Source organism: Spermophilus citellus (assembly GCF_964194105.1).
Source record: "Spermophilus citellus genome assembly, chromosome: 6".
NCBI classification, from domain to species: Eukaryota; Metazoa; Chordata; class Mammalia; order Rodentia; family Sciuridae; genus Spermophilus; species Spermophilus citellus.
The window spans coordinates 21325550-21347462 of record NC_138187.1 but is presented as its reverse complement, the minus strand read 5'-3'; the positions used below and the strand labels follow the sequence as shown (position 1 = coordinate 21347462).

The following is a 21913-nucleotide window of genomic DNA, read 5'->3' as shown; positions in this document are numbered from 1 at the left end:
TAGTTCTAGAACCAAAGCATATCAGACATTTCATAGACAAACATTTTATTTTCTTTGAACACCTAGAAAAACTTGTAAGCTTAATTTTAAAGACATCATTATTTTCATCTGTTTACCCAACTTAAATTGAACCATTTAAATCACATGAATCAAAGATATTTGGATCCAATTTTTTATTTTTTATGAGCGTTCCTCATATATCTGCCAATTTTCATATCATGTGCATGATATATGGGCATACGCACATACAGACATACAACACATACACAAGTGTGCACACATAAGTCAATAATAAAGGCCTTGTAGCTTTACTCAAGTGAAATCTCCATTGCAATGTTTAAAAACTCCACAGCTGAATAAAAATAGAACTGATCAGAAAAACATTAACCTAGGTCTGTAGGATCCAAATCATGAGTTCAAAAAAAAAAAAATACAGAATCTAAGAAAAAGCAAGAGTCCTAGAAAAAAATGACCGGCCAGTAATTAGTAAATATCATACAATTTACTACTTGATTTAGTCTAGTTTGAGTTCAGGTAAAAAGACACTTACTCCTTTTTTTTTTTTTTTTTTTTCTTGAGCCTCAGATCAGTCTCCTACTGAGCTTGCAGGCTTCTTCCAATATGCATTTCAACGTAAGTCCTGGCTGAGGTCTGGAAGGAACAAGGAAAACTGCTATTCTGAGCAGAAATCTCATGCCTAAGGCATTTTAACCTTTACTCATAATTTTCAGGTTTGGGTGTTGAAATTATGATATAAGTTTAAGATACAATTCACAAAATTTCATACATTTACATCTTGTTTTGTCAAAGAAAAAATTTTTCCTACACTAGAAAAACTTGCTCACACACAACTGAAAATAGTATCTTACTTGATAATATAAAAGCTACCATCAGAAGAAATCCCTTCAGGGATCATTAAGCCATTTCCTTTGCTCTGAAGTTCTTATAGTAGTATTAAGTTACATTAAATCACCTGAAAAAAAAAATTCCAAAAGAGAACCACACACTACCATCTATATCCAAAATTAAGCTCTAAAAATCCCCAAGGCTGGGGCTGGGGATGTAGCTCAAGCAATAGCGCGCTCGCCTGGCATGCGTGCGGCCCGGGTTCGATCCTCAGCACCACATACAAACAAAGATGTTGTATCCGCCGATAACTAAAAATAAATAAATATTAAAATTCTCTCTCTCTCTCTCTCTCTCTCTCTCTCTCTCTCTCTCTCTTTAAAAAAAAAAAAAAATCCCCAAGGCTGTTGCTATTCAGTGCTATATTGGGTTGAATGTCTATTTGGAGACCTGGGTGAAATTTTCTGAATCCAAAATAAAATATGCAAACTTACCTTCTCTCGAGGGGGCTGCAGCTAGAGCCAAACAGTTGGCCACACTTAGCAGAAAGGTAGAATCTTATTCACCCAGATTGGAAAATGAAAGCCACATGCAGTAGAGGAGAACTCAGTCACCATCTGCCCTCCTATCTCAGGCCTTCTGATCCTCCTAGTCTCATTCCAGTGCCGCCAGCTGGCTCTAAGGCAGAAATTCCTGTGTGGAATGAACTATGGGGCCACCAGCTGTAGCCAAAGTAGCCCCGGGGAGAAAATGAGCCCCCTGGCAGGGGCCCTATAAACATCCAAGCCCACTCCTGCCCCGCCTCCCTCGTCCAGCCCAGCCCTGCCCTGGGTGGCCTGGAAGGGTTCCCTGGACTCTGAGGGAGTTTCCTGATCTGAGGGTGCTGCTGCTAGCCTGGCTTCTAGATGTGAGTAAGTCACACTGGCCCCCAAACCAGTGGTGCGTATCTGTCCCTTCCAAGGCTCTCTTTGACCCTGTCCTGCTTTCTAGGGCCTTTTGCTGGGGTAGCTAAGACCTCCCTGAACCTGGGGAAGAAAGGAGCAAGGAGGCTGCTTTGGGAGGTTTTGTTTGTTGGAGTTTGCTGCGTTTTGGAGTGAAGGTAGATTAGGGCCACCCCTCCCACTCTTCAGATCTCAGGCCTCTCTCTGACTTGAGTAAGAAGTCTCTCTCCCAAAGTAAGATGGGGACCTTACTAGACACAGTGGTATGTGGCTGTGGTCCCAGAGTTCAGGGCCAGCCTGGGCAACATAGTGAGACACCCCCCGCCCCGCCCCCCACATACACTCTTAAAAGATGGGGACTGGGGCTGTACCTCTGGGGCAGAGCACTTGCCTAGCATGCACAAGGGCCTGGGTTTCTTCCACCCCCACCTACCCACCCCCACACACATGCAACTATGAGGGTCCATTCAGACTCCATCTTGGAGCTAGACTGGTTTGGCTGCCCTCAGGCTTCACCCTGTAGGGACCTGGGTTCTGGCCTGTCCCTTCAAGCTCCTAGAATGTGATTTGTCCCCGTTGAAGGTTCCTTAACTCTGCCAAATGTTAGGCTTTCCTACTGCCCTTTGCAGGGCCGTGCCAGTGGGGAGCCTTGGCCAGTCACTAGACAGATCATGGGCAGAGTGATCTTAAGGTGGGCTTGATTTCCAACAGGTGGAGTTGGTAAGAGAGGCTCTCTCCTCTTGGGGAGGAGGAAGTGAAAAATAGAAAGCTCAGTTGGACCCACCAGCCTGTGATTCTGGGGATCTTGGAGCTGTTACTCTAGAGCAGAGGAGGGGGTGGTGGTGGCAGTTGACACATGTCCCCTGTGTACTCTGCTTGGGGGAAACCCCTGGGATATGGGAGAAAAATATGTCCTGTGGTGTGTGCCTGGTGGCTCTCCCTGGAAACTCCCACTTGTGAACAGCCTTTGGCACCCAGAGCACCTGGCCTGCCCTGGGGTGGGGCTGTTTGGTTAGGACAGTTCTCTGTAACCTTGAGTGGATAGCCTAGAGATGACCTCAGGGCTCTAAGGAAACTGGGTGCTCAGGCCTCCTTGTTTGGTGTTGCTCTCTCAGGTTCTGAAGGAGCAGAAGTGGGCGCTGATCCTGCCTGCACTCGAAAAAATGCTCACTTATGAACCCCCACTCGCACTATTTCCTGGGAAGCACCCAGCCTCACTCAGGCTCTTAAGTCCTCAATGTAGGATTCAAATCTTCATGCTTCTGCCTGGAAAACCAGAGTCCTCTGGTCAGAATGCCCCAGGTGGAATTCTGACTCCAGCCTTTGAGAGCTGTGTGATCCTGAGCAAGTTCCTTAACTTCCAAGTTCTTAGGAAGGAAAAATGAGTTGATTAAAGGCACTTAACTTACTGCAAACGTAACCTGTACCAGGATTCAAGTTAAGAGCTATTATGTGAGGGTACTTTTCTCAAATACAAGTTGGGGAGTCTCTCCTGGAAACCTTGACCCAGTGGGTTCATGCCGGGAAACAGCGTGAACAGGATTAAGTATCCCAGCCAGATACCAGGCATGGTGGCATGTTCCTGTAGTTCCTGCTACTTGGGAAACTAAGACAGGAGGATCATTTGAGCCTAGGAGCTCAAGGCCAGTTTGGGCCACAGACAGGACCCCTTTGCAGCCAAGTCCTATGATTGGGTGAGTTTAGGAAGTATTGTCTTCAGCTGAAGGTGGGTTCAGGACAGGCTGTTTATTACAGGGTGGTACAGCCTTATAATCCCAGTGACTCAGGAGGCTGAGGCAGGAGGATGGCAAGTTTGAGGCCAGCCTCAGCAACTTAGTGAGATTGTCTCAAAATAAAAAAGGGTAGGGGATGTTGGTCAGTGGTTAAGCACACGTGGATTCAATCCCCACCCCACCCCCCCAAAAAGAAAATATTGATCTAGCTTAGAGTCTGAATCCTGGTTTCTGGGTCACTTATAGTCTACAATCCTTATCTTCAATGATTGTCTTTTATTGGCAGCATCCAGGAGATCAAAGGAGCAGAGTTTTGGGCTGGTAGAGCTACTCTGCCCCTCTTGAGGCCCTACTCCACTTCTCCCAAAGTGGCCCAGTTGGGTTAGATCTCAGGATTTTCTTAAGCTCCCAAGACTTTGCCACCAAAAAAATTTTAAAGTGATTTAACTTCAGCCACACATTCCCAATTCCCATTAATAGTCCCCTAAAGCAGGAAATGGTTTTGGTAAGCCGGGAAACCACCAAATGAAAAACAAGCTCTCTGCAATTTCGGAGTCATGTGACTCACAAACTAGAATGTTTAACTCGGAATCATTAAGGCAAACTCCATTGACAAAAAATCCCTGTTTAAACTGAACTTCACACACTTTTCTAAACCTAAGGTTGATGGAGATCGAGTGCCAGAGCTGGGGTGACCATCCTCACCTCCAACTTCAGGCCTACTTGGATAGAGACTCCAGGAGTGGGGACAAAGAGGCTGCTTAGAGCTGGGACAGGGGAAGGGCTGAAGGAGAATAAATGAAATTCCCTGCCCTCCAGGAGCATTCTGATTTGATCTCAGGTTCACTCTTGCTCCTAGCTGTTTGTTGAGCTTCTACTATGCATTCCAGACTTCCTTCTCTCTAATTTATGCCTGCAGCTTCAGGAGGCATCCTTTTTTTCCCCACTTCACAGTTGAGCAGAGCAAGGCTCAGGTGCTAGTAGGTGACCCAAGATCATGCTGGTGATGCCAGAACCTGCCAGATTGACACTTTCCCCACTCGTCCTCAGTCCTGACTATATATTAGAACCAGTGCTTGGACCCTTCCCCAGCCCAGAAATGAGTGTCTTTAGAAGATCTCCAGGTACCTCTCCTGTGCAGCCTGGGTTGGGTGTGGCTACTATGCACCTCCTCTTCCCATACTTTGCAGTGTGCCCAAATCCTCGGGGAATCTTGTAAAAATGATGGCTGATTCTACAGTTAGGGGATGGGGACAAGATTCTGCATCACTATTAAGCTTTTAGTTGGTGCTCTGCCACTCGCTCACTGCACACCACATACACAACTTTGGCAACTGCTGTTTCCAATTTACTGCATCTACCAGGTGATTCTGAAGGCCCCTGATAAGTAGGGATTCAGGACTCTTTAATTTTGGCTGAAGCCTGGTATTATTTTAAAGATAGGAGCTTGGGATCACGAGCCCCTGTTTTATTTTGTCTTCACAGTGCTGGGGATTCAAGCCTAGGCCTTGCACATGCTAGGCAGGTGCCCTACCACTGAGCTACTCCCCAGCCCAGGAGCCCCTTTTAAAAATAGAGGATGAACCCAGCTTCAGCTGAAGACAGGACAGGCTGTTTAGTTCTCTGCCCCTCCATCCTGACATCCATTCTCTGTGTTGTGTTAGGGGAATAGTGGTCTCTGAGACTTCAGGTGAATGTTGGCTGTTTTCAGAAAACTTCATGATATTTGAGGCACTTGTGATCAGACCAGGCTGAGCATGTTCTCCATACTCCCCACCCAGCCAACTAGGGGACAGGTCTCAAAGGGACTGAAGGGAGATGGGTGGGGGAGTAGATCTGGGGAGGTAGGGCCAGGCCTGAAATCTAGACCTTCCAAAAGCCATCTAGTCCTGATAGTATCACTAACTTGTTTTGTGGCCCTGAGTGACTCATTGACCCTATGTGGGTCTCAACTGCTTAAAGCTATACAGTTCATTATGGGATCAGCAAGTCTCCTTTTTCTATTTAAGTTAAAATTTTAAAAAATTCAAGGGGCTAGGCATGGTGGCACACACTATAATCACAGGATTGCAAGTTTGAAATCAGCCTCAGCAACTTAGCAAGGAAGATCCTGACTCAAAATAAAAATGAAATAAAAAGGGCTGGGAATGTGGCTCATTGGGTAAGCACCCCTGGGTTCAAACCCCGGTATAAAAACAAAATGGCTGGGGAGTACCAGGGCTCTGATACATGCCAGACCCATGCTTTACCATTGAGCTATACCCTCAGCCCCTTTTATTTTTTGAGACGGGATCTGACTAAGTTGCTTAGGGTCTCCCTAAGTTCCTGAGACTGGTCTCGAACTTGGAATCCTCCTGCCTCAGTCTCCAGAGTCCCCGAGATTACAGACATGCACTACTGCACCCAGCAGATAAAATTAGCCACATTCCAAGTATTCAGTTGTCACATGTGTTTAGTCCAAAGATAGAGCAGATTTAGAATAGTAAAGTTCTACTGATAATGCCGAGTTAAAGAATTTTTTAATATTTATTTTTAGTTATAAGTGGACATAATATCTTCATTTATTTTTATATGTGGTGCTGAGGATCGAACCCAGTGCCTCACGCATGCTAGGGGAGCTCTCTACCTCTGAGTCACAACCCCAGCCCAGGTTAAAGGATTTTAAATACGAACCAGGCAGCTGATATGCATGTGGCTGCTCAGGTATAAGATAATAGGAATTGCCTGGGACTGTGCTGAGCAGAAATATGTGCAGCTTGCCAGTCATGCTGCTGCAAGTCTGTAATCCCAGGAACTCGGGGAGGCTGAGGCAGGAGAATCAAAGTTCAAGGCCAGCCTCAACAAATTAGGGAGAGACCCTCAATGACTTAGCATTTCCAAAAAAAGGATTGAGGACTGGGGATGTAGCTTAGCGGTAGAGCACCCCTGGGATCAGTCCCCAATATCACCAAAAGTAAGAACAGGGTGTAGCTGCTACTTGGCTCTTGCCAACTTTGCCATCTGGAAATGTGGATGTTGTGTTGCTGGTCTCCAAAATCTTCAAGAGAAGCATGAATTCAGAGCTTGTAAAAGTTCATGATTTGGTTTTGGGTTTTTTGTCTTACTTTGGATTGAACCCAGGGGGGTGGTCTACACCCTAGTCCTTTCTGTTTTTCGAGATTGTATCTCACTGTGCTGCTGAGGCTGGCCTCAAACTGCAATCTGCCTGCCTCAGCCTCCTGAGTTGTTGGGATTATAGGCATGTGCCACCATGCCCAGCTAAAATCTCATAATTGTGACACAAACAAACTGACAATTTATAGGCTGTGTGGATCAAGCAAAACTGTTCTCAGGTTTCTCTTCCAGTTTTGATTCTGTAATTTCCGGGCTTTTGCCTATTTGTCCTGTGAGAAACCACTTCAAAACCATCTTACTTTCATTGTTCCCCAAATGGAAAACTGCCTGAGTGAATAAATGAAGAACCACTCATTTTGGTGGTGACTTCAGAAATATGTGGTGGCTGAGGTTGTGGCTCAGCAGTAGAGTACTTACAAACAGGGCCCTGGATTCCACCCTGATATCAGAGAGCAAAGACTCGCCATTCCTGGGATCATCTCAGGAATGGCGAGTCTTTGCTCTGTGATATCGGGGTGGAATCCAGGGCCCTGTTGTATGTATGATTTCAGACACGTTGCTCAGAGTAACAAGCAGGAGCTTATTAGAAGGGATAGGAAAACGTAAAAGGGGGAATACTCTCAAGAGACTGGGGGTCCTTTCAGGAAAATGACATACCCCTGCTGCCCACCAATTTTAATGGGGGCCCCAGGGAAGGCAAGATTGCACCAGATGTCCACACTTTGTATGGTCTTACCCTTAGAGGGGAGATTTTACATTATAGTGACCTACTAAAGATCTAGAGGCAACTTTGAGTGAGCTAGGCCCACACTGACCAGTTGTAATTGGAACCAGTTAGGGGGAATTATCCTTATCTCCCCGAGTTCAGGGATCTGGTCTGTGTAAGGGTCACAAAAGTGTCCCTTCCCCAGGGTAACTGTGTTCAGCATTCTTCCTGCAGATCACAGGTATTTGCTGAGGAATGTAGCATTTCTTAAGCTAGATGGGGCTGCCGGTAGTTTATTCTTTGAAAGAAAGCATGTGGGGTTAGCATGATAGACCCAGTTTATAGAATTATCCCCTTAACCTCATGTTCCCAAGGCTCACATTTATCTGTTAACTACCACCCAATATCCACGCCCCACCCCCCCCCCAAAAATAAAAAGATTACAGTCAGACGTTTCCTTCTTCTAAGGACAAGGCTTAGAGTTGGGTAGTAAACTTGATTTCCTTTGCTGACTCACAAAAACATGCCCAGAGTCCAAGGGGTGCCGGATGTAGGGATGGGCATTAGGTAGTGTGTGTGAAGTTCCTGAACAGGCCAGCCTCTGGATGAAACTACCCAGATATGGAGGCAGGTAGCCTGGGGTGGGTGGAATACAAAAATTATTTACCCCCTTTTCCCTTCCCCGATCCCATAACAACAGGGTGACAACAGACCAGAAAGCGAACTAGAGGCAAACACTAGAATGACTGGCTGTTACCAATCTGGGTGATTCTATGGGAGCATCAATTTGGTCAGGGATCCCTTCCCTGGTGGATCACGTCTCACCTGTTCACCCCAGGATTGCTTAACGCTCCAGGAAGGGGAGGGGTGCAGAAAAAGATCCTGCAGATATTCATTGGCCGCGGGCTAACACTTTATATTGCCTGGCCTTTGGGATCCCCTGAAATAAAAGCTGCCTGCCTCTGGAGGAGCCAGAGAGCCCTGCAGAGTGGCTGCTTCCCACTGTGTGCTGGGAGAGGCTACATCACTGTCCCCATAGACGGATCTACACTTCAGCTGGAGGTAGCTCTAACTCTGTGCCCCTAGAGGGGAACCTTTTGATTGAACTTTTTGATCTAACCTTTTGTGGATGGGCTCTGGAGTCCTGGATGGGAAAGATGGGAGTGGGGACAGGAAATGGGAGGTGTCATTTGAGCTGAAAAATGAAGGGCCACCCATAGGCCATCTTTAGACTGGGGCCTGCTTCATCCCAGGTCCCCTGTGCTTATTTTGTGTCTTCTTCCCATCTGTCAGAGCTCTGTGCTTAGAAGTCACCATGGCAACTGAAGAGTCCATCATCCGCATCCCCCCATACCACTACATCCATGTACTGGACCAGAACAGCAACGTGTCCCGGGTGGAGATCGGGCCAAAGACCTACATCCGGCAGGATAATGAGAGGTTGGTGTGGGGCCCTCGGGGACAAGAAGGGCACATTGGTCTCTGCCCTCTTCGCAGACTTGGGTGGCAGGGAGCTTTCTCCTGTTTGCTGTCTCCTCTGGGAACAGGGACCTGGGTCTTCACACCCCTTCTCACCTTCTAACAGGGTGCTGTTCGCCCCCGTGCGCATGGTAACAGTCCCCCCACGCCACTACTGCACAGTGACCAACCCTGTGTCCCGGGATGCCCAGGGCTCCGTGCTGTTTGATGTCACAGGGCAAGTACGGCTTCGCCACGCAGACCAAGAGATCCGGTTGGCCCAGGACCCCTTTCCCTTGTACCCAGGGGAAGTGCTGGAAAAGGTACTTGGCTTGCTTCCCCATCCCCCACTCTGCCTGTCCTAGGGCTCTGCACTGTCTTCTAAGGGGACAGTGGGAAGGGCTGGGAGGGACATTTGCTTATTCTCACCAGGGCAGAATTGACTCACCATCCTTCTACTCGCCTTGCCAGCCCCCTGCTTCCTCCTCTGTGTCCCCAACCTACCCTCCTCTCCTGTCTCCACTGTGGAGCCTTGGGGAGATTCCCCTCCATCAAGTGGACGTGATGGAGCCCAACACGTCCTCTGTCTCCTGAGGCTCTGCTCCTCACGTCTCACTTCTCTCTCCTTTCCATCTCTAACTTCTTAGCTGGGTATCCCAGCAACTCAGAAGGTTGAGGCAGGAGGATCACAAGTTCAAAGCTAACCTCAGCATTTAGCAAGACCGTCAGCAACTTAGTGAGACCCTGTCTCAAAATAAAATATAAAATGGACTGGGGATGTGGTTCAGTGAGAGAACTCCCCTGGGTTCAATTCTCAATACCAAAAAAAAAAAAAAAAAAAAGCCAGTTCCCAAACTTCTCCTTCAAGTGAGTTTCTGCAGAACCACCCTCCCGACATCTGCAGTCTGGGGAGAATAGTCCTGCCTTATCTCCCTGCTGGAACTGAAACTTCATGAAGACAGAGGCTGTGTCCTCAGTCACGATGACCAGAGTGTCCTGTGTATGGGAGGTGAACAGGGAAAGGGAGACTCTAGCCAGTGTGTGGCCAGAGGGCAGAGTGGTTACTCCATCTTCCACAGCCCAGGACCAGTTTAGTTGGAGTCAGGAGAGCAGGCAAGATTCCCTAGGATTTAAGTCTTGATTCCATTCTTTACTGGCTGTGTGACCTTGAATGTGTCTCCTAATCTCTGTGATCCTTTTTTTTTTTTCCTTTCCTCTCTCTCTCAGAACATTGTCAAATATCAAATGAATTCATGTTTGTGGAGACATTTCTACAAACTTTTAGAAGGTGCATCTAATTTTTTTGCCAGGTTCCCCTTCTTGTCTGAAGAAGATTTGATGACTGGAACACCAACGACTATCTTATAACCCTGAGGCAAAACCATGCTTAAAACTTGCTTGTTAATGTTATACTGGTTTATATCTTCCCACCTTCATATAATCCCTAGAGAGCACCCGTGAACAACAGACCAGGAAATTTCATTGATTCAGCTTCCCAGATATTTCTAAAATATCTCAAGCCTTCTACTCGGTCTCCCTTTTAGATTATTAGCCCTAAACATCTCCTGAGCTCCTCAGTGATAGCATCCTCCTACTTGATCTACTCCATCCTTTAGTTCTTTAGATCAGATGTCCTTGGGACCACCTGTACCTTGGATATTCCACCTGGGTCTTATTTTGGGACATATAAAGATTGATGCCATAGGTTCTGACCTTCAAACTATCAGGTTTAACCCCCAAGGTCATAGCACTGAGTGCCCCTGGCCTCTTCATCCCCCACTAGGACATCACCCCACTGCAAGTGGTCCTGCCCAACACTGCCCTGCATCTTAAGGCGCTGCTGGACTTTGAGGATAAGGATGGAAACAAGATAGTAGCAGGAGACGAATGGCTTTTTGAGGGACCGGGTGAGTTAACTCTCCATTGGGAGAGGTCGGGGTCTTTGGTTGGGGTCAGGGTCTTTACCTTCCTACCATTGCCCTGACCTCTTCCTATCCTCAGCTTCTGTTCTTTCCTTTCCCAGGCACGTACATCCCCTGGAAGGAGGTGGAGGTTGTGGAGATCATTCAGGCTACTGTCATCAAACAGAATCAGGCGCTGAGGCTGAGGGCCCGCAAGGAGTGCTTGGACCGGGATGGCAAGGAGAGGGTGACAGGTGGGGACCCCAAGGGACACTGATGGTGGGTGGGCAGGAGGGACCTTGCCTGCAGGGGAAGCAGGGAAAGCCACTTGTAGCCAGAGGGCAGTGCTTCCCTGGTTTCTCTTTTCATTTTTTAGGGCTGGGCTACAGCCCCGTTAGTAGAGTGCTTGCCTTGCGTGCACATAATAGAGCATTATAGTTAGGCATAGTAAATGAGTTCACTTTGACAAAACTCTGGCATTCCGTTTTTTGTTTTTTTTTCTGAGAATTTTTAAAATATTTTTCAGTTTTCAGTGGACACAACGTCTTTATTTTTTATTATGTGGTGCTGAGGATCGAACCCAGCGCCACGCGCTTGCGAGTGCGTTACCTCTTGAGCCACATCCCCAGCCCTTGGTATTTGAGAACTGTGGAGGGCTGTCCAGCGCTGGCTCTGCCCCAGCCCTGATCCTGTGATCATAAGCACATGGACGTGGCCTTTCCCTCTCCCACCCTTCACCTTGAGCTGTGGGCAGTGGCCAGGTCTTATCTGATTCTGGATCAACAATGCAGAGGTTCAAATACAGTGAACAAATGCACCCAAGTGCATTGCTGAATGTGGATCAAAATGCTTTACAAATTGTAGCTTATTGAGTCCACCAACAACCTTGATGTGACTTTCCCGTCTTCCATATGGCAAGGCTGAGGCACAGAGATCTGGTGACTTGCCCTGGATATGTGACCAGATGGGGCAAGGCTGAGGCTTGGGCGTCCTTGCTGCTCCAGGAAACAAAAGGATACCTACAACTCTACTAGAGGCACCAGGGTACCAGGGATTGAACTCGGGGTTACTCAACCACTGAGCCACACCCCCAGCCATATTTTGTATTTTATTTAGAGACAGGGTCTCACTGAGTTGCTTAGTGTCTTGTTTTTGTGTTTTGTTTTATTTGTTTTAAGGTTGAGAGAAAGAGGAGAGAAGGAAAATTTTTTAATTTTTTTAGTTTTTGGCGGACACAACATCTTTGTATGTGGTGCTGAAGATCAAACCCAGGCCGCTCGCATGCCAGGCGAGTGCGCTACCGCTTGAGCCACATCCCCAGCCCAGTAGTGTCTTGATTTTGCTGAGGCTGGCTTTGAACTCCCAATCCTCCTATTTTAGCCTCCTGAGCTGCTGGGATTACAGGCGTGCACTCCGTGCCTGGCTAATAGAAGCACTTTTCCTGCCCATTTTAGGGGAGGGAAAAACTTAGTCTTTGGGGCATAGAGAAGGAATAGCAGAGTGTTCGCGTAGCAACTCCTTGAGCATTCTAGAAGTTTTTATTTTTTCTTTAATTGTGGGGAGAAAGGAATGAGTCCAAGGGCTCCTGTCAGGCCTTTGAACCTGGGCGCAGTGACTTCTCTTCACCTTTGAAGTCCTGTTGTCCTGTTATCTAAGCTGTGGAAAAGACATCTGGGGGAAGCTGCATAACTTCTGACCTTGACCTCCTGCCCTTGGCCAGGAGAAGAATGGCTGGTCCGCTCTGTGGGTGCATATCTCCCAGCAGTGTTCGAGGAGGTTCTGGATTTGGTGGATGCTGTAATCCTTACGGAAAAGGTTTGTGGCCTGGGGATGAGAAAAGGGACCCTGGGCTAGGGAATGCTCAAAAGTGGCAAAGAATAGCAGCAGACAATGTGAGAGTGAAAGGAAGACATTACTAGGGTCACTATAAAACCCCAGAGGTCACATCAACTGAGGACTATCTTGGGCTATCTGGAAGGGTTAAAAAGTCACTCAGACCTGGGAGCAGAGTTAGTGGCCAGTGGTGTTCCCAGAATCCCCCAAGGAAGTGGCAGGAGGAAGTTGGAGGGAGGCTTACTGAACACCCAGCGTCTCCTTCTGCAGACAGCCCTGCACCTCCGGGCTCGGCAGAACTTCCAGGACTTGCGTGGAGTGACCCGCCGCACTGGGGAGGAGTGGCTGGTGACAGTCCAGGACACAGCAGCTCATGTGCCCGATGTCCATGAGGAAGTACTAGGAGTCGTGCCCATCACCACACTGGGCCCCCAAAACTACTGTGTGGTCCTTGACCCCGTCGGACCAGATGGCAAGAACCAGCTGGGACAAAAGCGGGTCATCAAGGTGAGTTCCTCCTTTTCCCCAGAGCCTGTCCTATGAGGGAAAATGCTCTTGAGTACAGGAGGCCTCTGACTTCCACTCACTCCACAATCTAGAAACACCCTTGGTGCCTTTGCACACTTAGTTCTGTGTGCCTAGGACCCTTCCCATTTGAAACCCCGGGCAGCCTCCAGGGAACCTCAGGGACATGCTTCCTGCTCCCCACCCCATGCCCGAAGACCCTGAAACCGTCTCCTGTGTCACACCTCTGTGTTCTAGAACCTTGGTCGTCTTGTGTAAAACAAATCCCACAGTTTACCCTTCTCCCCTGCTCCATGAACTTTATGTGGGGACTCCAGGGACCGCACACTTCCTCTAAAGGGCTGCGCAGCAGTAGTTTCTGCCTATAGCATAGGGTTGCTGTTGAAGCCCAGGGGTTCAGCTGTTGTCTTGTAAATGCGGCCCAGACAACGCATAAACAGAGGAGGCCGCCATGTTCCCAGAATATTGCATTATTTTATTCATTTTTATTTATCCATTATATTGGTATTGGGGATTGAACTTGGGGGGGGGCCTCTACTCCTGAACTATATCTCCAGCCCTTCTGAGTTCTTATTTTGAGATAAGATCTTGCTTAAATGGCCCCAGGCTAGTCTGAAACTTGTGATCCTCCTGTGTCAGCCTCCTGAATTGCAGAGATTACAGGCATGCACCACGTATCCAGTTTTGTAACTCTTGTGAATAGGTTGACTCTAAACAGTTTAACTTGTAGCTGGGTGAGGTCTTGGTGCATGCCTGTAATCCCAGCAGCTCTGGAGGCTGAAAGGGGAGAATTGCAAGTTTGAGGTCAGCCTCACAAGTTTAGCGAGGCCCTAAGCAACTTGGCAAGACCATGTCTAAAAATTAAATATATATATATATTTAAAAAGAGGGCTGGAGTTCTGGCTCAGTGGTAGAGTGCTCGCTTTGTACATGTGAAGCACTGAGTTTGATCCTCAGCACTGCATTAAAAAAATAAGAAGGGCTGGGCATGTGGCTCAGTGATGAAGCACCCCTGGGTACAGTCCCCGCTATCAAAAAAAAGTTTAACTTGTAATGATCCAGGTGTGACAGTTCACAGAATCTTTCAGAGACATGTTTGACTAAGTGAGATTTTATAGCCCTTGGAGCCTCACAGTCCAGATAGTGCACCACAGTATTACAATGTGGGGGTGGGGCATGCTTTGGGGCTCCTGTACTCAGCACAAGCCCAGGATAGCACAGGGCTGGGGAGGTGCCACTGGAGGCACCTGTAGCCCTGGGTGGCAACTGCTCCTAACCCTCTCCTCACCTGTCTCCCCACCAGGGAGAGAAGTCTTTTTTCCTGCAGCCAGGGGAGAGGCTGGAGCGAGGCATTCAAGATGTGTATGTGCTGTCGGAGCAGCAGGGGCTGCTGCTGAGGGCTCTGCAGTCCCTGGAGGAGGGGGAGGAGGAGGAGAAGGTCTCCCACCAGGCGGGGGACCGCTGGCTCATCCGAGGGCCCCTGGAGTATGTGCCATCTGCCAAGGTGGAGGTGGTGGAGGAGCGGCAGGCCATCCCTCTGGACGAGAATGAGGGCATCTATGTGCAGGACGTCAAGACTGGAAGGGTAACTGCTGAGGGATGGGCGGCTGTCACTGCTATGTGACCATGGTGGTGACTTCCTCTTAGCAAGCATCTGATGCTGCTGGAGAGAGGCACATGGTGGGCGTGGGGGAGGGGACGCCAGCAATATCTATAATAGCATCTGCGTGGGCTGCTGGTGGACTCAAGGGCATTCCATGGAATATTTGCCATTTCTTTGTCTAAAATATCTTAATTCAAAACTGCAACTGAAGCTGGGCATGGTGGCACACACCAGTAATCCCAGCAACTTGGGAGGCTGAGGCAGGAGGATCACAAGTTTGAGGGCAGCCTCAGTAACTTAGCAAGACTCTAAGCAACTTGGTCAGACCCTGTCTCAAAAATTAAAAAGGGTTGGAGATGTGACTCAGGGGTAAAGAGCCCCCTGGGTTCAATCCCTGGTAGAGAGAGAGAGAGAGAGAAAAAAAAAAAAAAAACCTAAAACCTCAAACTGCAGGGATGAGCCTGGTACTGGGATGGGGATTCTGCCCCACTGCAAATCTGGTCCTAGCTTGAACACCTCACTGGAGTGTGACCTGGGAGCAATATTACCCTCCTCCCCCATGCCCATATGCTAGTGAAAGATTTCCTTTTTGCTGCTTCACCTAAAACTTCAACCTTGGTTTGACTGAGGACCACATCTCCAACCTCTTTATCTAAGAATCCAACCTAGAAATACAGATTAGAATCTGAGGAGGTGCTTCCTAGCATTGCATCTCTCTGTGACACCCTCCGAGCATCCCAGGAATAAAATTACGCACTTGCTGTATGCCAAGTGTTGTTGAATTGGACACATGAAACAGGCCCTTGACCCCACAAGGTGGCCTCTGTCATGTCCATTTACAGATGAGGAACTCAAAGCAAAGGCTCGAGTAGCTTGCCCAGATGAAGCTTTGCTGCATGGACCATGCTGACCCGCTGTGTTGCTCCAGGGTGGATCAGCACTGCTCAGGATGGCGGGGGGGCGTCCCTCTAACCCTCACTGGTAACACCTCTTCTTGTCCCCACCTCTCAAGGTACGTGCTGTGATCGGAAGCACCTACATGCTGACGCAGGATGAAGTCCTGTGGGAGAAGGAGCTGCCCCCTGGGGTGGAGGAGCTGTTGAACAAGAGGCATGACCCTCTGGCAGACAGGGGCAAGGAGGACACAGCTAAGACCCTTCAGCCCTCAGCTCCCCGGAACAAGACGCGTGTGGTCAGCTACCGCGTCCCTCACAATGCAGCCGTGCAGGTGTATGACTACAGAGAGAAGAGAGCCCGGTGAGCAGCTGGCCCCAGCCTGCGGGGTGGTAGGGGAGGCTCTCCCCCCACCTGACTTCTGGCTCTCCCTTCAGGGTGGTCTTTGGGCCAGAGCTGGTGTCGCTGGGTCCTGAGGAGCAGTTCACAGTGTTGTCCCTGTCGGCGGGGCGGCCCAAGCGTCCCCATGCCCGCCGAGCCCTCTGTCTGCTGCTGGGACCTGACTTCTTTACAGATGTCATCACCATAGAAACAGCGGATCATGCCAGACTGCAGCTGCAGCTTGCCTATAACTGGTGAGGGCTGGGAGTCTTGGGTGAGGGCCTGCTGGGTGCAGCCCTGGGGAGCCCTGAGGAAGAGAGATGCCTCCTAATGAGGGCAGAATGCCTGACTCATACCTGGTGCAGAGGGAAGCCAGGCATTAGCAAATCCAGGGAAGTTGTGGGCTCATTCACATTCTGGGACTTAGGGAACCAGTAGCTGAACCCTACCCCAGGGAGACTCCCAACATACATTTAACACAACACAAGTGAAAGGTTATTAAAAGATCAATGGGATACAGCAGGCAGGAGTGGGCAGACCATGTGGCCAAGGCACCTGGTCTGAAACCACAGCCCAGCTCTGCTTCTCCCTAGCTATGGACCTGTGCAAACCGCTTGGTGCTCTCCTCAGCTTACCTATGTGTAACAGCATCACCTACATCACAGGGCTGTTGACAGGGTGCTGAGAGAATTAGAACAGTCCCTGTATATGATGAGAGTTCCAATGGCAGCCCTTAGAATTAGGGTGAGATAAGTTACCTGCAGAACTAATGCTCACCAACTCCCAAGTGTGTGTCTCTCACTTCTTGGCTGAGAGCAGCCAATACCATGTGAGGTGGATGGTTCTGGCACATCCAGGGCACTGTGGCATAATCATTAAGAGACAGATTGCCTAGATTCAGAATTCCTTCCTGCCACACATTGTATGATCTTGGGCGAGTCAGTTAACCTCTGTAAAATGGGGAGAATGTTTATCCCCGCTTACTAGGGTAGCTGAGAAGATTAAATGGAAACCTGGTAAGTTCTTGGGACCTTACTGGGTACAAGTTAGCATTATCTATTGTAAGGGGCCCTGCCCAGCTATAGGGGATGAGTGTTGAAATTCTACTCAGAGAAAGTCTTTTTGGGGGGGGGGGCAGGGACTGAAGTGTTTCTCCAGCCCTTTTTATTTTTTTATTGGACATTTAGAGACAGGCTCTTGCTGAGTTGCTTAGGGCCTTGCTAAGTTGCTGAGGCTGGCTTTGAACATGCGATCCTCCTGTCTCAGCCTCCTGAGCCACTGAGATTATAGGCTTGTGTCACTGTGCCTGGTTAAGAAAACAGCTTTCTCTTCTGGGCCTCTTTGTCCACAGGCACTTTGAATTGAGTGACCGGAATGATCCTCAGGAGGCAGCCAAGCTCTTCTCGGTGCCTGACTTTGTGGGGGATGCCTGTAAGGCCATCGCCTCCCGGGTGCGAGGAACTGTGGCCTCCGTCACCTTTGATGACTTCCACAAGAACTCGGCTCGCATCATTCGCACAGCCGTCTTTGGCTTTGAGACCTCAGAAGTCAAGGGCTCTGATGGCATGAGCCTGCCCAAGCCCCGGGACCAGGCCGTCTTCCCCCAAAATGGGCTGGTAGTGAGCAGTGTGGATGTGCAGTCAGTGGAGCCTGTGGACCAGAGGACACGGGACGCCCTGCAGCGCAGTGTCCAGCTGGCCATTGAGATCACCACCAACTCCCAGGAGGCGGCAGCCAAGTGAGTGACACCTGGGGCTCAGCTGCCTAGAATGCCTCTCTGGGGTCTCCATCTTATACTCCCAGGGCATGAGTAGCATGGAGTCCATTATGTCGACCTGCTGCATCCTTGTCCTCGAGGACCTCTTTACATTGTGGATAACGTGACCCCCTTAAAAATGTGAATGAGATCCCACCTGTACTCCCTTAGCTTCCCACCTTGCTCCTGGTGCAGGGGGAACGGATTAGCAGTAGAGTGCTTGCCTAGCGTGGGTTCCATCTCTGGCACCGCAAATGAACGTCTCGAGGCTTCCCCACCTGAAGCATTTTATTTGGGGGAGGTGTGCTGGGGACTGAACTTCAGGGCACTCGACCACTGAGCCACATCCCCAGCCCTGTTTTGATTTTGTTTAGAGTCAGGGTCTCTGAGTTGCTTAGCACCTCGCCATTGCTGAGGTGATCCTCCTGCCTCAGCCTCTTGAGCAGCTGATATTACAGGTACGCGCCACTGCGCCCAGCCCAACAGCCTTTTGCACAGTCTTATCCGCTGCCTAGACGCTTCCTCCAGAGCATTTTCAAACCAGGCTCCTCCTCTTGATCTCAGTCTGAAGGTCGCTTCCTTTTCTTTCTCCCATGACTGCAGTAGCACCCTCTTTGCCCAGACACCCATGTTACCATCTCCAAGGTGCTTGTTTCTATCTGAAATCACCCTTGCTTGTTTTTTCCCACTGGAGGGGATATTGGGTGAAGCAGGGGCCCTGAGCATGCTGCCTTCCCCAGGTCTAGAGCCACCCTGGGGATGCGAACAGCGTGCACGCTGTTTTGAGTGGAGGTGTGTATCCACTGCCTTCTGGAGGCCAGGGTCTGTCTTGGCTCCCTAAGGCTTGGCAGTCTCTGCCCTTGGCAGTCCTCTCCAGCTGTGGCCCCATGCCAGCATCTCAGCCTGTCCCTGATCTCATCCAGGCACGAGGCCCAGAGATTGGAACAAGAAGCCCGAGGCCGACTAGAGAGGCAGAAGATCTTGGACCAATCAGAAGCTGAAAAAGCTCGCAAAGAACTCTTGGAGCTTGAAGCTTTGAGGTGGGTGGAGAACCCGAGGAGGATGGTCTTGGGAAGTGGTTGGTGGGGGCACCAGGGTGTGTTTGAGAAGGAACAGCATGTTGCATGGCCTAAATCAAGGCCCCAAGTGGTCAGGGATTTCTTTTGAGTCTTATGGGACTCTGCCTCCCCCTCCAGCACGGCGGTAAAGAGCACCGGGACTGCCAAGGCTGAGGCTGAGTCCCGTGCAGAGGCTGCGCGGATTGAGGGCGAAGGCTCCGTGCTGCAGGCCAAGCTGAAGGCACAGGCTTTGGCCATTGAGGCGGTGAGTTGGGGACTGCTTGTGGAAGGGTGTGGCCTTGGATCCTGGAAGAGGCCCATTCATTATGGTCTCTGAAGCCAAGCAGGATACTGAGCACCCTAATATAAAGCCTTCTTCAAGTACTTTGTGTTTTACAAAGACCTTTGCCCTATAGCAATGCATTTAATCTATTCCTTGAGAATAAGGATTATTATACCCATTTTGCAGATGAGTACTCAAACACTGGCACCTTGGTGCCAAGTATGTAAAGCATGTGCTTTACATTCGTGTTCTTATTTTGTGCTTGAAATCGCATTGTTAGGTCTTATCTTTGTGTGTGTGTGTGTGTGTGTGGTACCAGAGATTGAACCCAGGGGTGTTTTACCACTGACCTACATCCCAGCCCTTTTTTATTTTCATACAGGATCTTGTTAAGTGGCCCTGGTTGGCCTCAAACTGGCAATCCTCCTGTGTCTGCCTCCTAAGTGGCTGGGATCACAGGCATGAGCACCACTGCCCTGATGCTCAGACTAAGGAGCGCCCGTGCGTCACTAGCTAAGCAGTGGCATAGTGAGGATTCACACCCTGCTGTGTTCCCTCTGCCTCAGTTCCTTCAGGCTCGCTGGCTAGGGTGACTTTCTGCATAGTTCCCAGGGACCACATGATCTTAAGCCAGCCACGTTTCTTCCCTTGCAGGAGGCTGAGCTCCAACGGGTCCAGAAAGTACGAGAGCTGGAACTGGTCTATGCCCGGGCTCAGCTGGAGCTGGAAGTGAGCAAGGCCCAGCAACTGGCTGAGGTGGAGGCAAAGAAGTTCAAGCAGATGACAGAGGCCCTGGGCCCCAGCACCATCAGGGACCTGGCTGTGGCTGGGCCAGAGATGCAGGTGAGGGTTAGGGGAGGTTGGAGGGGAGTGTTTGACTTGGTACCAGCCTTGGAACTAAGAAGGCAGAAAGGAAATGACATCTAGAATGTCAGGGAGAGGGAGTGAGCAGATGTCCCTTTATCGCTTGTCACTTGAGCACAGTGTCATGTGTGTCAACATCAGGTACTGTTTTAGACTCAGCAGAGAGCTGGAACTCTAGGGGGAGACAGTGAATACCTGGGGTGTTGGTCTGTGAACGATGCTTCCAAGGAAGGCAGGCCAGGTGATGGGATGAAGGGGAGCTGACACTTCAAATCAGTTGGTTTCAGGAGGGTCACTTGGAAGTACAAGAAGTGACCAACATCTGACCCTGTCTTCTTCTTTCCTTCCTCCTCCTCCTCTTCACCTCCAGGTCAAACTGCTCCAGTCCCTTGGTCTGAAATCCACCTTGATCACTGATGGCTCCTCTCCCATCAACCTCTTCAACACAGCCTTTGGGCTGCTGGGGCTAGGGTCTGATGGTCAGCCCCAGGCCCGAAAGGCGGCTAGTGGGCTCAGCCCCCAGGAGGGTTTACATATTCAGGGACCTCCCGCCCCTCAGACTGCTGGAGGCAACCAAATTGTGCCTTAGCTCTTACTCACAACTGACCAATAAAGTGGACATTTCTGGGCATTTAAATTCTTCCTTTATCTCAAGCCTGGGCTACGAGGAGCTCACTGGTGGAGGGAAGTGTACCCCTGACATCTGGAAGGTAATTACTAGAGACTATGCACATCTGTAAAGTGGAGAGGAAATGGAGTCAGAGATGAGCCCAAAGTTGCCCTGATCACAATGGGATCCCCAAAGCCTTAGCAAGCTGTCTGTCCTTTAGGGAGTCAACTTTCCTAGATCCCAGGTCAGGAAGATGATGTCACCCATGGAAGAACGCAGTCTGCCTGCCAAGCCCTCTGGGATGGCTGGGACTGGCAGCCTCTCCATCCATTCATGCCTCTAAGAACCCAGGGTGGCCTGGCAGTTCTGGAATCTACCCCCAGCCACCATGGAGCCCCCCCCCCCAGCCTATTTAGGCAACTCCCCTTTGGCGCCACCTGCTGGTCATACCAGCAGGCCACAGCACCCATAGGTGTGCCAGGCCAGTACCAGCACCTGTACACTTTTCCCTTCTCAGATGGGGATGTTACACTGTGGAGGAGGACTCTGCCCAGGGGTTGTAGGAACTAGTTTCTGGTCTGGGATAATCAGGAGCACCAAGGGTACCCTTTTCCCAACTTCCCCCAAAACCAGTAAGGGCCCATTATTTGGGAGGATCCAGGCACAATCAGTCTAAGCACACCAGCTCCTTGTGGCAGGTAGAGCTGTAGGTGCCAAGCCCGCCCCATCTCCTCTGAGGAAGTTAAAAGATCCTAGGGAGGGAGAGGAAAGCTTGGGCTGGGCTGTGTGGCTAAAGTAAGGCTGCACAACCTCTCATCTCTTCCCTATCTGTGCAGTGGGCCAGCAAATCCCCCACTGGAAAGGGGTTGACACAAATATAAGAATGATTCCTTTTCAAGGTCTTATTCCTATTTCCTCTCTCTGGCCTGACCCCCTGAGCCTCATTTCTTTCCAAGTTGAGTTGCATTTGTAGGATCAGTGGCTCCACTCAAGTCTGAGCGTGCCGAATCCAAGGGAGTACATCCTCGGCTCACAGCAAGGTGAAGCTGGCTGTGTCTGTGGAATAGGCAAGTGACTTAGCGCCCCCCCCCCCACTCTCACTTCTTCCCTGGAGGGATAATTAAGGTTCTTCATCTGGTACCTGGCACGTATTAAGTGCTGCTGTGTTAGGGCTGTACATTACCAAGGGCCTCGTGACAGAAGCAAGTAAGATTATGCATGGTGGGTATGTTCCTTTCTGCATGGCCACCTTGACCATGGCCATCCCTCCACCTTGCTTAACATTGCTAGCAATGGCACCACCTCTGGAACCTCCCCTTAAAGCTTCAGTGACCTTGACTCCAACCACTTTTTTTTTTTAATATTTTTCGGTTTTTGGCGGACACAACATCTTTATTTTTATGTGGT

The 21913-nt window shown here is 49.6% G+C and overlaps 1 protein-coding gene across 3 annotated transcripts; it reads left to right on the top strand.

The window, feature by feature from the left end:
* The first annotated feature begins 1657 nt into the window (after positions 1 to 1657).
* Positions 1658 to 20542, top strand: LOC308652388 (major vault protein-like). Of its 3 annotated transcripts, none has more exons than XM_081300178.1 (15): positions 1658 to 1753; positions 8634 to 8780; positions 8926 to 9121; positions 10582 to 10705; positions 10822 to 10953; positions 12420 to 12514; positions 12803 to 13039; positions 14361 to 14642; positions 15673 to 15917; positions 15992 to 16189; positions 17287 to 17673; positions 18615 to 18731; positions 18888 to 19014; positions 19687 to 19875; positions 20267 to 20542. In XM_081300178.1, the coding sequence occupies exons 2-15, from the start codon at positions 8656 to 8658 to the stop codon at positions 20483 to 20485; spliced, it is 2673 nt and encodes an 890-aa protein (XP_081156304.1). In that variant the 5' UTR covers positions 1658 to 1753; positions 8634 to 8655; the 3' UTR covers positions 20486 to 20542. The 3 variants fall into 3 exon arrangements, with proteins under 3 accessions (XP_081156304.1, XP_081156305.1, XP_081156306.1); XM_081300179.1 differs by having other exon boundaries at positions 1685 to 1757; XM_081300180.1 differs by having other exon boundaries at positions 1693 to 1785.
* Positions 20543 to 21913: the final 1371 nt, after the last annotated feature.